This window comes from Lytechinus pictus, chromosome 1 (genome assembly GCF_037042905.1).
Source record: "Lytechinus pictus isolate F3 Inbred chromosome 1, Lp3.0, whole genome shotgun sequence".
NCBI lineage: Eukaryota > Metazoa > Echinodermata > Echinoidea > Temnopleuroida > Toxopneustidae > Lytechinus > Lytechinus pictus.
This window is the reverse complement of record NC_087245.1, coordinates 41439379-41457509: the sequence shown is the minus strand read 5'-3', so window position 1 is coordinate 41457509 and position 18131 is coordinate 41439379. Positions and strand designations below refer to the sequence as shown.

At 37.4% G+C, this 18131-nt stretch overlaps 1 protein-coding gene across 2 annotated transcripts; it reads right to left on the bottom strand.

The window, feature by feature from the left end:
* Nucleotides 1–1173: 1173 nt before the first annotated feature.
* Nucleotides 1174–17551, bottom strand: LOC129253760 (uncharacterized). 2 transcript variants are annotated; one of them, XR_010294329.1, is made up of 7 exons: nt 17318–17551; nt 14835–14978; nt 14581–14636; nt 13143–13222; nt 11277–11440; nt 10393–10542; nt 1174–4602 (listed from the first exon to the last, which is right to left on the bottom strand). XR_010294329.1 is itself a non-coding variant. In XM_054892188.2 (6 exons), the coding sequence occupies exons 1-6, from the start codon at nt 17502–17504 to the stop codon at nt 10499–10501; spliced, it is 675 nt and encodes a 224-aa protein (XP_054748163.2). In that variant the 5' UTR covers nt 17505–17532; the 3' UTR covers nt 6416–10498. The 2 variants fall into 2 exon arrangements, 1 of the variants encoding a protein (XP_054748163.2); XM_054892188.2 differs by lacking the exon at nt 1174–4602 and having other exon boundaries at nt 6416–10542; nt 17318–17532.
* Nucleotides 17552–18131: the final 580 nt, after the last annotated feature.

Here is an 18131-nt window from a genome sequence, read left to right as displayed (position 1 = left end):
ATAAAGCTGTCACTGAACGTTTGCCAGATTTGAATTTTGAATGTTAGAATGGTAACCCGATGAATCACATTACTGAACCCGTACCAAAGCCTCTGACAAGTTTTAAATCTACAAGAATAACCTATTTATTGAATGATACTGTGTATCCTTGTGAATAAATAAGTTGGCCTAATGTGGAATATTATGCCTGTGGCAAAAAATTCACCGACTGGAAGGAGTTGTTCAAAAGGTTTCATGTAACCAGAGATACTTGTATTCAGGGGCGGATCCAGGATTTTCCAAAGGGGGGGCAAATTTTTCTGAGGAAAAATTTGACAAGCAAAAAAAAAAGAAGAAAAAGGGTCTTCAATTACAAAAGAGGGGGCTCACCTCTGTTTTAATGGCATTTTTACATTACAAATTTTAATTTTGCTTCTCAAAAGGGGGGCACGTACCCCCCCCCCTGGATCCGCCAGTGCTTGTATTTTCCACTTCATGAAAAAATTTATGCAACTTTTGAAGTTAAATAATATGCAGTCACATGTATTCATGACCAATGAAACCTGCCCAGTCTTCATCAGGGAACCTTTTCATAACGTTAAATATATTTTATATATATTTATATATATATGTGTCTCGACAATTTATCATGCATGGAATCGCCTTCCCAAATTATGGAATAAAGCATGATTAGACGTGATCGAATGTGTTCAAGAAATGAATTGGTTCAATAATAATAATAATATAGGGTATTTATATTGCGCACAAATCCACCTTGTTAGGTGCTCAAGGCGCTCCAATCACTAGTGTATAATACATTATGGGGTCCAGAGCCCCATCGGTAAAATCGTCCATTTCAAAATAATAATGAGAGCATTGTATACTTGTTGAAAGCATAATTAATCCATCAGGAATGGCCACATATAAAATGTGGTCACTAATTATGATGGACAAGCAATCTAAGGCATAAACTTGATGTATTTTATAATACCTAATTGTTGTGTGGATGTAATTTTGGATATCGATTTTGATTGTTGACAGAGATATTCTTTGTTGTGTTGTATATATCAGTACTAAATATATATTGATGTCAATGCCTGTACATTCACTTAACCATTCTTATGTGGAGTAATGAAATTAAAGTATGTGTACAAATAAATGTACATTGCCACCACACACGAACAAAAGAAAAGTGGTTTGCTGTATCTATGGTATTTATTAATACATAATAAACATGATCTTCTTCCCATACAACTACTGCAGCAAGTGATTGAAATTGATACTGATCTATAATCTTTATAAACAATTTGATTTTGCGACCCGTTACCTCAAAGCAAGAAGAATTCAAATTTTTCAAAAAATAGAGATTCTAACATTTAATATACTGTCATTCCAAGGTGGAATCCATGCTGGTATACAAAATAATAATAAATAATGGTATAGGATTTGTATAGCACATGTAACCACCTTGCTACATGTAGGTGCTCAAGGCGCTCCTATATTACCCCGGCTAAGCTAGTCTACCGATTCTGGTACGCACAGCTTTTTGAGGAATTACTTCCTGCCGGTACGCATTTACCTCACCTGGGTCGAGTGCAGCACAGTGTGGATAAATTTCTTGCTGAAGGAAAACACGCCATGGCTAGGATTCGAACCCACGACCCTTTGTTTGAAAGGCGAGAGTCAGAACCACTAGACCACGACGCACCCAAAAGCAAAAAAAAAAGAAAAAAACTTGGTTGATTTTTATGGACAGGCGATGTACAGTGAATAGTTTTTTTTTTTTTTTTAACCTTTACCCTATGATTAAATAAAATATTTGAGGCACAGTTATGATGATGGGGAAAATCATGACAAATGATTGCACATGACACCCTGAGTTCATCTACGGATGATTACTTGATTAGGGTCCATTTTGAAAATCCATGAATTTGCATGGCCATGGTGTCCAAATTAGCTGTGTGGGAAATTAAGCCAGATATAGTGCCCTTCACTGATATCACACTATGTATAACCAGTATATAACCAATAACTCCTATTCAGAGAAAAAGAGCGATTCAAGTGTGGAACATTATGTCCCCAGCAATGTCACACCCCCCCCCCACCCTCATTTGAAATTGAGAATGAAAACAAAAATAACATAAATGATGAGGCGAATTGTGGCTCAAAAGTTGGGATAGTGAAAGAATCTCATAGAAAAATGAACTGATCCAATCTAAATTAGGTGAATAGGATCTCTGTTGCTGTATGTTGTGATCTATTGAATTGTGTTGAAGATACATCTAAGAGTATTCAAACCAGGGAAATATTATGTGGGGGCTCAGGGAAATTTCACCCTCGAAATGCTCAAACAGCCCTGGAAACTAAAAAAGAAACCCCTGAAAATCCCCTTTCGTTGCAATGTTAAAGCTTATCCAATGTTGCAGATTTAGGCAGTTAGTTGTGAAAAGTAGCCTCATAAAAAAAAATTGTGTGCTTGATTCAAACATTTATAAAAGAATCATTACTATAAAGGCACTGTTGTGAAATGGAACATTCATTTCATATACAAATGTAAGTGTATGAATAAGTTTATAACATACAAACAGACAAATTACACATTACCTCTCTACATAAGTACTGTATCACTGAACCAATAAAATGAATAGATGTATAATAAATAAACTACAGTTGTACAATAAAAACATGCAACTTCCCATACGGCAAATAACCAGAAATTTTGCAATATTCATAAACGAAAATACAGTATACAAATAATACATGTACTGTAAGCGCGTGCATGCAGGGCCAAATAATGAAGGATGTGCGAGAAGAGCCAATGGATATACAGCACCGAGGTCCACAGGACCGAGTGCAGTATATCCATTTGGCGAGTCGAGCACAGAGTTCATTATTTAGGTCCTCTATGCACAAGAGTGCATGTATTACTTGTTTTATAAACCCCCTCCCCTCTCCCATGTTACTGAGTTGCCCCCGAATGCTATATTTGATCTAAATTCTAGATCATTCCAGACCTCGAACTATCCTGCACTCTGACGTCAGAGTGCAGGATAGTACTTTTGGTATGACGTCAGAGTGCAGGATAGTGCATTTTGGATACAATAGTGCAATTAGCTGAATATCATGTGATCCGATTTGGACCAATCAGTTTACAGAACATTCTTGGGAGTTGTATAATTGAGTATATTAAGTCGACCTTCTCCATGATAAATAATCGCCAGAGTATAAGCAATTTTTAAGATCCCCGTTCTCAAGCAGTCTTCGCATGGACTGAAGTATGAGAGTGTGTGCATGTTGGGAGTGCTACTGTTTGTAGAATGCCTACGCTGGGGTTTCAAATTTCGGGCAAAACATGCGACTCCCAACACTCCACTGAGATCGTTCCCATAGAAACCAGACCACTCTACGTTAAGTAGTCCTGGAATCCAGAGTGTGATGCAGACACTAGCGAAGCGATCTTCAAAACTGGCTTCCTAAACTGCTTGAAGGAAAACCAGTTCAAGAAGGTATACTGAGAATGGGGTCTTAAATACTGGTAACATTGCGATTATTTAACTATCGTGGAAACCTTGATTGTGATTGGCTGCTGAGCCCTGTTACCATGGTAGTTGCCATAAGTTAGCATAGTTGTAAGTTTTTATAAAAAGGGCCCTAGATTGTTCAACACATGTGCCAAAAATGGCACATGTTTGGAGCAAATTCTTCCTCTAAGTCAAATTTTGCCTTTGCTGAAAATAATTCTGAGGTCCATGGAGATTCAACTAAAGCTGACTCGCCTTTACAAAGCGGAATACATATATCCAATAAGAAGATGAATAGAACAATTCTGGGTGGTGTTTCACCTAAAATAGGTGTGCCTTTGCATGTGGTATATAAGGCATTGGTCAGATCATGCACACAGAAAAGGCACCCCCCCCCCCCCGAGTAACAAGGTTGAAGATTCCCATAGTACTGTTAATATACCTCTCCATCCCCACAATTACATCCACAAATATTATACAAATAATCAATGTTTATGAGTGCAATGTACGGAATACTTCATGAAGTGAAAAAAGATGACCCATTCAACAACACAGCTGAGTTGAATGGATCATTTCATCTTTCAGTGAATGAAATATTCTGTCCATTGAACGAATGTTTTATATGACACCTAAATATAGATCCTTGTCATTTGCAATTAATGAATTTAGACGCAAAAGTTCATTCAGTGTAAGCAGCTGAGCGAGCATGGTCTGTTGATTGTTGAATACATCATGTACGTACACAGTAATACACGCTCCTAACCCAAATGTTTACAGGTGTAGTGCCAGTGGTCTTGGCACCAGCGTGCAATGGACAAAATCATATGGATCGAAAATTGCATGATGAATGGAGCTAAAATTTCATGTCTAATGACATCATTGTAAAATGGGCTGAATGATTCATTGATATCAACAACCAATCAAATGGCAAGGAACTATCTATGTGTCATATAATCTCCTATATCAAACTTCTTCAATGAGAAAAGGGAAATCCAACCTGTGTCATAAATTGTATGCCGTACGTGCTCAGTCACATATGCGCACTAAAAGGTCTTGGAAGGACAGAAGAACCATACTCCATTGACAATGGCGGACCGTGACCCTGAGGAGACAATGATTGGAGGGGCATTGTAGGCCGTATTAGCAAGTAGTACATATATCAATATCAATGAACAACTGGCAGCTGCCGACTATGCATAGCATTGTAATAGACAAAATTCCAATTGAATACCCATTGAATATCCAAATTGGATACCAATTGGCAATTGGTTTCAATTTGGAGTACATGGAAAGTGAAACAATGAGTACACATTGAAACCAATTGGTAATTGGTCCCCATTCAAACCAATTGACTATTTCTGCCCTTTATAGATCATCATCTCACAACTAAAAGACAGATTCGTCGGACGATCAACTGATGCAAGCAAGGCCCTCTTATGAAGGGATAGAAAATACTATTGCTACCTGTTATGAGCATGACTTGCCCTGCCAAGGTGACTTCAGACGGGAACTCCTGATGAAAATTCCCCTCTACCCCTGCTGACACCCAAAAAAAGCTGAAGGAAGCTAGGCTGGAGAAGCTGTACCTGAATATTGTGACAATATTCAGGATAATACTCACCTTCTCAGCAACAAGCGCGACTAGAGCGAACAAATTCGGCATTGAGATTCGTGAAATCTACCTACCATTCCACAATGAGCGAAACACACATTTTACTTATGAAATCGATTAATTTTGACATAGAGTGATGACCTCAGAAATCGCATATAAGGAGTTTAATTTTTCCAAATGCATCATGACGCACCTTTGGTTTATGTTACGGGGCTTTCGCCCCCCCCCTTTTAAAAATTCCTGGCCCTGTGCAGGAATGGTGGTTGTCCCACAGCTAAATGGACAGATCCAAATCTGTGTAGATCTGACGCAGCTGAAAAAGTGTTAAGAGATACGTAGATCCTTTACCACCAGTGGACAACACACTTGCACAACTTCAAGGATCAAGAATCTTCTCAAAGCTGGATGCAAACTGAGGTTTTCGGCAATTAACATTATCCACCCACTGCAGCCAGGAGAGAGTGGCAAAGATTCCCAGCAGGAAGCCACAGTGGTGACATCAGCCAACACTCCAAGATCCTTAGCCATAGCAACAGACGGAGGACCACTTCGAAGGAATTGCAGGGCACTCATTCCGCTACGTCAGGAGATGCAGCCAGAACCTCCAGACACCCCAGAGTGCATTCTGCAATATTCACCATCGAAGACGGAGAAGCACACAGAAATGCCACCAATCGGCAAGTCTACAACAAAACGCAAAGTCAAAAGAAGACCGCACACTACACAGCAGCTAGTGTAAGGATTCGAAAACCACCAAAGAGACTTGATATTTTGGAACCAAACTGGGAAAATTTGGAAAAGAGATATTTAGGTTGAAATAAAAGATGAGATTACTCTGGAGACATACATGAAGTAGAGATAAACTAACGACAATAATTCAATGCATTCTAAAACGACACATGGAAATTTGGACAATTGAACTCAAATTCAAAATATCTTACAAACCTTGAACTTTGCTGCTCAGAAAGGGGGATGGGGTATAATTATACGCTGGACGTGGTTGGTGGCATATTAAAAGAGAAGATAACATTGAAGTGTTGACTAATATCATCTGAGCCTTACATACACATGGAGATCGGAATGTTGATCCAGGTCAGAACCAGAGAGGAAACAATCCATTTCACACAGTCTATAGAGACCTGATCAAAGAATACCAGGGCCCCGTCTTCCAAAGAGTTGCGATTGATCCGATCAATCGCAACTATGGAAAGCCAGAAAATTCAACATATAAAATGCATGTTTTTTCAAAAAAATTTCTAGATATAAATGTATATCCATGAATTAATTGATTTTTTTATGATTTGGTGTGTTCTCCTTTGTTTACAAAGGACATTTGCAAATTTCCTGTAGAAAAAATCATGACACTGATGGATTTCCATTGGATCAATCGTAACTCTTTGTAAGTCGGGACCCATGATGTACTTGAAGTATTTGGCTGTCTGTTGACACATTGATGAGGATGTCACACCTGTTAAACATCAAACATGCAGAGTCCCTGTCAACATCAAGGATGAGCTGAAGAAAAAGTTGACTGAACTTGAACAGAGGAATGATTAAAGGTCTCTGAGCCAACAGACTGGATCAGTAGTATGGTGATCATCAAGAAACCTGTACCCTAGATAATCAAACCGGGCGATTAATAGACTGCACTACCCAATCCTAGTAATAGATGATATCCTCTCTATCTTGGCCAAAGCCTTTACCATAATGCATTCTGTAGGATGGATTCCGGCAAGTGAAGATGGACAACAATAGAGGGTGCCTTTTGGGATCTCACAGCCCCAGAGGAATTCCAGCACAGACAACATGAAATAATCGAAGGACTGCATGGCGTAGAGGTCATAGCAGATGATTTCTTGGTGTTTGGTACTGGTGACGCAAAACTGGAGGCACTTGCTGATCATGACAAGAACCTAGAGAAGGTGAAGATGGATAAGATGAGCAGCTACCTGATGACCTATGCCATCCTATTTGGTTGATATCGATACAAGATGATGCCTTTTGAAATTCCAGCACAGGCACAAAATATTTGAGGAGCTGCATGGGGTTGAGGTCAAAGAAGTGCTTTATTTTGCCCAGAAGAATGTTGTTTATTAATTATGATTATAATGACAATTCATTAACGTTGATGTGACCAATTAAAAGTCATAGTCTACAATTGTTTAGCTGCAACTGTGTGGAAGTCATGGACCTGGTCGTGGAGGATTATCTATTGTTACTGGGGGTGCTGCGACAATGCTCAGCACCCCCAGTAACAATAGAATAATCGTTCCTGGTGGAAGTTGCCATCTGGCCGAGTATCAAGATATGACAATCCTGAAATTTTCTACTTAAACATGCTTCATTGTTGTTTCTCTTGAAATAGTATTTTCATATTAGAAAATGAAAGTATGATAAAATCGCCTATTATTTTGTTTGTGGGCAACCTAAAAAGGACCTCTGCACTCACCTACAGCAAAACAGTGATGACCTTGTTGTTGCTAAGACAAGATAAACTTCATTTTCTTTCAAGGATAAGAAACACAGGGAAGTGCAAACACAATTATCAAGTATTGAAGAAGGAGCAAGGGGTCTTTTGTTCTGGCAAGCCATCCAAACTATGACACGAAAGATGAAGACTAGCAAACATGCCCTTCTTGCGTAGGATGTAAGGGCAGAGCAGAAATGTGGAAACACTCGTGTTTGGTATGTAGAGCAAGTAAGAAGGCCGTTCCAGAGGGGAGCCAGTTCCAACCCACTTGAAATGGACATTAGTTTTGATGGACTCCTTGCATGAGAAATGATGACATCTCAGTGTGTGAAACAGGATCCTTTGATAAGCGAAGATAGTAGATCATGCATGAGAATTTGAACATGACAAAGACACTCACAATCAATATACACGCTAAGTTACCTTGTCAAATGTCAGAGACACACATTTCCCACAGGGAATTCCTGATTCTCACATTTCATCAATGACAAAATGATAGTGAATGCAGGACATCCACTATGATTCAGGGGCTGCGGAACAGGGGGTGGGGAGGGGAGGAGATGGCGGACCTTCACCCCTCCCCCTTTTTTTTTAAACATGTGAAAATGGTACTTCCATCAAATTCAACAGGGAAAATGTAAATGAAAAGACGCAAAGTACTTGTACAGCTGGATTCCTGCTAAAACTTAAAACGCGGCACATGCTTTTGACAGGGTATCTAAATACAGAATAACAAATTCCCAACACCTACATGAACAAAGCTGCTAACCTGAACAAGGAAATTTCAGTATTTTAAAAGCTAAAATCAGTATTTAGAAATAAAATCCATACCGCGTCACACAAAACTTATACTTAGAAATCAGCATGAATCCATCAGTACTCTTCTCATTTTTCAGTACTAAATACTGAAAATCCGTATTACTTGGCTACTCTGCATGTACCACCATGTCACATAACATATTCAAAACCACATTTGTAAATTAAGGCCCAAAGCTAGAGGTTGGATTTCCCTTTGAATCAACACTAGTTACAGCCAAACCTGGGCCCCGTAACACGAAGCTTAGCGATTGATCAAAGGACTGCTTCCCACAATTGATTACACTGATTACTGTGTATGATCAATTACAATGATCTGTCCTACGATTAATCACTAAACGGCATGTCACAGGGCCCTGGGGGTGTTTCATAAGGCTGCCTACAAGCAACTTTATGAAGGATCAGTGCCCCTATCTTGAGGTTAAACAATATACTCCAAATTTTCAGTAGTATTGATTTGACTGGATCACCAGCCGGTTCCATGACATTTGCTCCTGCGACAATTGCTCCGATGGAAAATCTGCAAGTTGTGCCAAGCATATAATCTAATCTGCATGACTAAAATAAACTCTAATCCTTATCTTTACATTATTCTGAACCAAAAACTAAATAAACTATAACAATCCTAACTCCAACCCTATGCCCTCCAAGATATCAAAGGGATACTCCAAGCTGAAGATAATTTATATCTGAATAATTCTAAATAAAATTCACAGAGCAAATGCTGAAAATTTCATCAAAATCGGATAGCAAATACCAAAGTAATTCAATTTTCAAGATTTGCATTATTCCGGTGAAACGGTCCAGCTCATTTTTTCATAAATGTGTAAATGATAAGTTGCAGCAAGAAATGACTAATGCACTTGATCAGTTGTCACTTCAATTGTTTTAGTTCTTGGGTGAAAATTTTTGAATAAACCCAATGTCATATAATAAAATACAAAAGAACAAGTGGTGATATGACATCATCAGCACACCTGATGAATATTCATGAAGACATGCCTCGAACTGTTTCAACGGAATAATGCAAATCTTTAAAATTCAATAACTTTGTTATTTGTTATCCGATTTTGATGACATTTTCAGCATTTCGCTTTGTGAATTTTACTCTATTTATTGAGATATAAATATCTTCAGCCCGGAGCATCCCTTTAAGACAGGAACAAATGTCATGTCACCCACCAGCCATTCGTAACATTGTTACTTACTGAAAGCTTTTATGGAAAAACCCACTTGTCAGAGTAACCACATAAGAAAGATTACCTGTACATTAAGACCACATATTTTGTTTCCGTTAAAAAAAGTATTCCCCGGTGTAACATGTATTAAGGGTACTCGTCTAATTCCCTTTTCGCACAGGCAAAATTTTCCTTAACCCTGTACTGTAGGTGGGAATAAATGGCAAGTTAGTCCTGCCTTAAGTCCGGGGTCAAGCTTAGCCCACTTTCTTTTCTCACAAAATTGTTTTGCAAAGTGGGTTAACCCCACCTATAGTACAGGATTATTTGGCTCTGCAGAATAGCACGGTTAGCAGGGCGATTGAAGTATCAGAGTCCGGGGGCCCGTTGCAGAAAGGATTGCAATCAAACGCAACTCAAAAAATCTTGCGCAACTTGATTTTCAGCCAATGAAGCTCCCATATTTGGGACTTAAGCTTGATATTTTGACTTGCGTTTAAACGCAACTCTTTCTGCAACAGGCCCCAGGATAAGAGTCCAAGCCCGTACAAGGCCAAACCTGGCCAAGCCCATGACAGTGCTCAATCTGTGCGCTAGAGGCAACGGAGCCAGCGCTGTTGTCCAATCAGAGATAAGACTCATAAATGGCTACCAATAGTCCGGCATTACATGCTTTTCCTTATAATAGCTGGGGTTAGGCAGAAAATTTGGCATGTGAGAACAGGAAAAAATCATGGTACAGGTCAAGGATAGTACAGGGTTAACAATAATCCGGGGTGAAGAAAACGTTGTGAGAAAAAGGCACATAAAGACCACCTGCTTGTGAAGGCCACGTTTCCTTGTCTCCCTTGGGTGGTCCTTGTAGACAGGTTTCACTGTAATTACTCATATTGCACCAACCCAACATCTCGTTGTCGGAGATCTATCCTCCAAAGATCTTTGGTTGTACCACCAGAGCTTCAGCGTCTGCAAATGGAAAAATGAGAGATAACATAGCCTTGTTTAACTTCTAGGGCCCTGTTTCATCTTGTTATAATAAAAAACAATTTGCAATAAGAGTTTAAAGCTACCGAAACCATTCAATCTGATTGGCTGATTGTACATTTGATAAGGAAATTGGGTGTTTGTTTTTGTAACAAGTCTTTATGAAACGATGACCAGATGAGCTCACATAAGGACAGATTAAAATGGAATAGTCCTTTGATTTTCTGTACCATTCTATTTCCCCATCATATTGTTACTTGAAAGTCACTTTATTACACATTTTTGTCATTTTGGCTTCTGAAACATGTCCCAAACTTTTTGTGCAAAATATGCTAATTTTTCTTCTCCTTACTCACTGGTACTTGTAACTTTAATGCTATATACATGTATAGTATTTGTTGATAAGGTCGTTAATTTTCATTGCATGCCAATATCTTCTCAAATAATTTTTTCATTGTATGGAAATCCCGCAGATAGTATAATTTTCATGTTCACCATGAGGAATAAATATTGAATTGAAATGAATGAATTTGCTTTAATAATCATTCTAAGAAACTTATTATTTTGGGGGTTAATTTATCATACACCAATCTATGAGTGCAGGGAATGGTTCCTCCTTCTCTCGTAATTTTGCTTTTATAATCATCCTAAGAAGTATAATATTACTACTTTCCGTTTGCTTATTATACACCACCATAGGGATGATATCTACTCACATTCTTCATGAATAAGATTTGCCAGTATGAGTGCATGGAATGGATTTTTCTTCTCTACTAACGAGTTTTCATTCCAAGTGTCATCTCTATCCCCACTGCATGTATCTTCATCGCCCTTATCTTGGCAAGTCTCTGCTTTCTGCGTCTCCCTAGGTTCAAAGTACCTGCATCACAAATAAAGAAAATCAAATCAATTTCAATACAAGACATGATATCATTTCTATATCATATTAATTTCCTTCTATCAAAACGAACAGGATGTCCCCATTCATCGAGAGATAAGCATGTCAATGTTTTCTAATCCATTGTATTAATGTCAGTACAGAAACATACAAATCTGTAATACTTGATTTCATTATTAATAATAATGATACTATGCAACATTTATAGTACTTAATGCAATGTTGTAAGCGCTGGATACTTTTACTGTTTTATCCCAGCTATTTTTTATTCAATAGATGAATGCATCTCACTAATTCAGAACTACACAGCCAACTGATAAGTTTTTCAAAAGTTAATCAAACATGCAAGCCCTAGAAACACCAGACACCACTTCATTCACACTAACTGAGAAGCGATAACCCCTTTCATTTTACATTACATTGAATTTCAAACTTTGAAAATTTAAAAAGAGCTTCAATATTCCAAATATTGGGTATCATTATTTGAAACTCTAAGGTCTAACGCACATTAAAAGCAATTACAAAACGCATACCAGTATGTGAAATTTGGGTGACACAACAAGTGACATCATATGCTCCTGCACCATTTGCTCCTAGGCTGTCTTATATCTCAGAGGGGGTAGGGTTAGAGTTAGGATTGTAATAGAGGTTTTGGTTCAGAATGATTTAAAGGTCAAGTCCACCCCAGGAAAATGCTGACTTGAATGAATAGAAAAAAATTAAACTAGCATAGTGCTGAAAATTTCATCAAAATCGGATGTAAAATAAGAAAGTTATGACATTTTTAAGTTTCGCTTATTTTTCACAAAACAGTGATAAGCACAACTAGGTGAGTCAGTCGATGATGTCCATCACTCACTATTTAATTTGTTTTTTATTGTTTGAACTAAACAATATTTCATTTTTTACAGATTTGACAATAAGGACCAACTTGACTGAACCATATATTATTATTAACAATGCTAATTCCACTTGTTCAGGGAGGAATTAAATGATGTTTCACTTGGCAATGAGGAGAAAATAAGAATATTTCATATGAGAAAATACAAAAGAAATAGTGAGTGGATGACATCATAGTCTCCTCATTTGCATACCAACCAGGATGTGCATACCGTATAACTGTTTTGTGAAATTAAGCGAAACTTTAAAATGTCATAACTTTCTTATTTTACATCCGATTTTGATTAAATTTTCAGTGTTATGCTTGTTGGATTTTTCTCTTTGTATTCAAATCAACTTTTTGTTGGGTTGGACTTGTCCTTTAACAATAAGGATTAGGGGTTATTTAGTCCTGGAGAGTTAGATTTTATGTCTGGCTTAATGTGCAGATTTTTAATCAGGGGCAAACGTCATGGAACCAAAATCTGGCCTCTTTACTATGTGGGCGCGTCGTGGTCTAGTGGTTCTGACTCTCGCCTTTTAAACAGAGGGTCGTGGGTTTGAATCCTAGCCATTGCCTGTTTTCCTTCAGCAAGAAATTTATCCACACCGTGCTGCACTCGACCCAGGTGAGGTAAATGGGTACAGCAGGAAGTAATTCAATTCCTCAAAAGGCTGTGCGCACCATAATTGGTAGACTAGCTTAGCCGGGGTAATATAGGAGCGCCTTGAGCACCTTGTAAGGTGGATACGTGCGCTATACAAATCCTATATAATTTATTTCTTATTATTTTAATCTACTTACCATCCCAAGTGTGATCGGCACTGTGGGCATGTTATCATTTTCCAGTCATAACCATCAAACCAGCTGTCTTCTTTATAAAGCTAAAAGAAGCAGGAGATAACAGGGAATCAGGAGAGGGTTTCATGAGAAAGTTTTTCACTGACTTATTTGCTCTCGGCCAATCCGGTGCAAGGACTTGTAGTAGCTTATAACATCTGTCAGTGAAAATCACTGATAATACTTTTCATGAAACACTCCCCAGAAATCCATAAAATCATCAAAAATGAAAATAGATGGTAAATTCGTGAACAATATCAAATTTTTCTCTATTTGAATTAAAAAAGTGAAGTCCATCCAAAGATCAAGTTTAATTGAATGCAATAAAAAAAGATAAAGAAGCATAGCACTGACAATTCTTCTTCTTATATCAAATAAGAATTGTGCCACTTTAAATTATTGCTTCATATTTGCACAAAACAGTAAAATGTAAATAACAAAAGTATGCAAATGGGGGGTCGATACCTTCACACATCGAATTTTCATTTCATCATATGAAGATTCAAATATTTCAACTTTCATCAATTTGATGATAAAGAAACTTCCTTTGAATCATAATGAAAATCAAAACATTTCATGTTCTCTTGGGCATTTGATCTGTCCTTTTCAAGAACAAACAAAACCTCCATATAAATGTATTCTCAACCATGGAAACCACCAGAAGTTATTTGTTTATATATATTTTATAAATGTTATGTAAGGTTACAAGAGCATAAAATCCTTGAAACTTGTTGAAGTCATTAAAAAAGAAAAATAAAATTAAAAAAACAGATCAATGAAAGTGCGGGGAAGATTAGATGAATAATAAGACAGTTATGAGCGTTTGGATATTGAGATCACTAGTGCTATATAGACCCTCCCATTGGTACCGAGACGAAAATCTATGAAGTCACACCTGTACAACTTCCCCACAACTTTAATACATATCCGTTATCTTTTTTTTGAGAGGATTTGGATTATTATATCAGTGATGAATTTTTGTTCAATACCATTGGAATGAGCAACAAAAAGTTTTGAGGTATATTTTCAGTGTCCAAAGGGGAGAGTTCTGACATGTATGACATCACAGAACGTGTCTGCATTGCCAATGGAAGGACCTCCATAGCATTAGTGATCTTGACGTTCAAATGCTCATAACTTTCATGTTTCTTGTCCAATTTTACTCAAACTTTCACTGATCTATTCCTTGATTTTTGTGCTTTTACCCGAGCTAACTTGCTCAAAAGGTTTCTCCTTTAATGTAAATTATGTAATAGATAATCCTGCACTTTTCATCAAATATGACCTTTGTACACCCTATCTGAAACTGAAGGGTTGAGAGTTTTACACTGAATGTAGCAAACCCCAGGGAAAGACAAAGGTATAAAATTGCCTCTTCTCAACACTGATTACAGTTACTCACACGAGGCTGCTTTGTAACATCAGCAGTAGAAGTTGTTATGACTTCAAAATGGCGTCCTGAAAAACAAAAAGGGTAAAGATATGTGTGTAATAATAATGATAATAAACAAAGCACTTAACCTTTAAAGCGCCTTGAGCACTCTACAGAGTGGATTTGGCGCGATATGTCTAATTATTATCATTAACAAAGGCTTTATTTGAGCAATGATCAACATGCATACAAGTAAAACTTATTGAGCAACCCGAACTACATACCATGTGGATTTTTGAGGAGTTGAACAAGAACGTCTTCTCTTCCAAGAATGGTATTATTTCTCTGATGTAAAGCCTGGGAAGAGCTTACTGTTACAAAGTCTGAAGCATGGGCCACGGCATGACCACATTGTCGGCATAACAGGACTGATAAAAAAAAAAGCAAATCATACATCAAATTATTCACATCATAACATACTATGCTATTGGGCTGGTTTTGGGGGTATATATTATGAATCTAGTCATATTTAGCATTGTCTCTGTAAATAGTATATTTCTCTATTGTCTAAAGTATTGATTTCACACTTATTTTTACCCACTTGACATGTTAGAAGCAGTGCAATTTTAATATTTTCCTTGTCCTCGGTTACTTTTCATGCAAAGTTATGTTTATAGTACTGTAGCATAGTGAAGATTAATGTAGAGTGTGAACATACCAAAATGCACACTAATGCAAGGGGCAGTTTGAGGGTGAAGGATTCCTAAGGGATATAGGACCGACATAAACATTTTTTTTTCGCAGTTTTGAATGGTTTTGGAGACTAAATGGCAAAGCAAATAGAGAGATAGGTCAAGAATATTGAACTGTCCTGGACAGATAATTTTATTTTTGTCAATTTTTAGTTATATATTTGTTGGGCAGGTGTCAGTCTGTCACTAGCTAATTGACTCCGTAGAGCTTTAAAAGCTGTCAGTATAGGTTCTCGATAGCAGGGGATGGAGAGAGTCCAGTGTTCCCATGCTGAATGAAGTAAGTCCTGCCCCTTTAATTGACCAATTAGGAAGTAAGAATGATTTTGGAATTCAAAATCAGAAATTTGAGTTGAATTAAGATATTTTTACCAATGGAAATAGGTTTTGCCCTGTCCATCAAAACAGTGACACTCAGCCAGGTTAGATCAGGTGACCAAAATATCATTATGGGATGGAAAAATAATAACAATTAAATAATAAGAAATCTTCTGCAATAGAGGTGTGATGCTTTCCCTTTCCTCTTTGCACTTGCACTTACAAAAATTTTATTGACGTCCCAGAGTATTTGCCACCCCTCTTCTTCTTTCTTCGAACTCTGAAGACCCTGTCATTAAAGTTCAAAAACCAAAGTTTGTCCTGCTACAGAAAAAAAACTTTTAACATTTTGTCGTCCGAGTCTTCGATTTGCTGAGTATTAAAGGACAAGCCCACCCCCCCAAAAAAAAAAAGTTGATTTGAATAAAAATCTGAATTTGTTCCCAAGAAGTGATGATTTTGATTTTTATCATCTGAATGATGTCATTTTGAAAAATATGATTAAATAAAATATTATGAAAACAGGTGTATTGTGAATGGTTAAAATACTATTAAGTGCTATTAAATGTTATGGTGTGGAAAATAATGGTCAATTGATGAGAAATTGTGTGAAGTGAATATTCTAAAGAAACTTACAACACTGAAAATTTCACCAAAATCGGATGTAAAATAAAAAAGTTATGACATTTTAAAGTTTCGCTTAATTTCACAAAACGGTTATTTGCACATCCTGGTCGGTATGCAAATGAGGAGACTGATGACGTCATCCACTATTCTTATATTCTCCTCATTGCCAAGTGAAACATCAATTAATTCCTCCCTGAACATGTGGAATTAGCATTGTTTAATAATATACGGTTCAGTAAAGTTTGTCCTTATTGTCAAATCTGAAAAAAATGAAATATTGTAGTCTAATGCAAACAATAAAAAACAAAAGAAATAGTGAGGGACAACATCGTCTGTCTCATTTGCATGTCACCGAGTTGTGCATGTCACTGTTTTGTGAAAAATAAGCGAGACTTTAAAATGTCATAACTTTCTCATTTTACATCCAATTTTGATGAAGTTTTCAGCTTTATGCTAGTTTTATTTTTCTCTATATCATTTGCTCAAATCAACATTTATCTGGGGTGGACTTGACCTTTAAAGAGAACAACGAAAGACTGTGTTTACTTTTGAGAAGCAAATGCCTCCAGTTTTGTTCTTGAAATTTAAGGTAACAAATTAATGGACATGAATCATGATTGAAAAATTGTAGGCCTATCTACTAATTTTGGGGTCTAGTTTTTTTTTTTTAATTATGTACAAAGTTAGTCTAGTTCAGTAAACAACTGCAACAAGTTAAAGCATTCCAAGTGATATGAGAGGAATGAACACATTTTTGTTGATTCTGGTGGAAACCTGTGGAAAAGGAGCTGGTGAACCGACCATGGATTGATTGAGATGGAGGAAACGTCAAATGTCAAGGCATTGATTAGGCAATGGATGCACGTGCACAAGTGTAGCTGTGATAACCAGCTGACAGTGACAGTGACAATGTTTTGAGTATGTGGGGCAATGCCAATGCACTGGTAGTGAGACGCGGCAGGGTCGCAGCTGCTCTAACCCAGGGAGCTCCGGCCGCGCCCGCCCGGGAGCTCCCTGGGGTACAGCTGCTCTAGCTCAATTCCACATATTTATTCCGCCCTTCTTCTCACCATTATTGAACTCATTTCCGTATTGAACTTCGCCTGTTGCAAGACCTCCTGTCTGCGTGGACAGTAGAAAGATCAGGAACGTGAAAAAGATATACATGTAGCTAACCATAACACGTCCCAAAGGCAAGGCTAAGCCAATTGAAAGAAAACGTCGTCTGCTGCACAATTCCAGTTCCGCGGCCACCATGTTGCACCTACATATGACTCAACTCTATGATATGCGCGCGATGTATCACTATCAGTATCTCGGAACTCCATATGGAAGAATTAAATTGTTCCAACAAATGGTACGTAAGTAATTGTGGAATTACACCCCCCCCCCTCAAAAAAATAATAATCACCATCATCATAATAAAAATACTAAAATATAATAATGATAATGATAATAATAATAACAACAATCATAATGATAATAATTATTATAATAATGATAATAAATGAAATAAAATGGAAATAAATATAAATTCAGCTGTCGATCGTGCTGTACTCGCGCATTTTCATTGCTTTTGTTTTATTTTTGCTGATATCCAAGCTAAATTCAAATAGTACTTTTGGGGGGTATAAGACCCGTGTCCATAAAAATATTACCCCCCCCCCCCCTTCAATTCGGTTGTACACACTTTCAATCCATTATAACTTCCCAGGACCAAAATCCAGTTAAAACCAATTAGGGCAAAACCAATTGAAACCAGTTGGCCAACTGGTTTCAATAGGGAAATTGGAACAACTGGTTCCAATTGAAAACCAGTTGCCAATTGGTTCCAGTTAAAACCAATTGGTTCCAATTGAAAACCAGTTGCCAATTGGTTCCAGT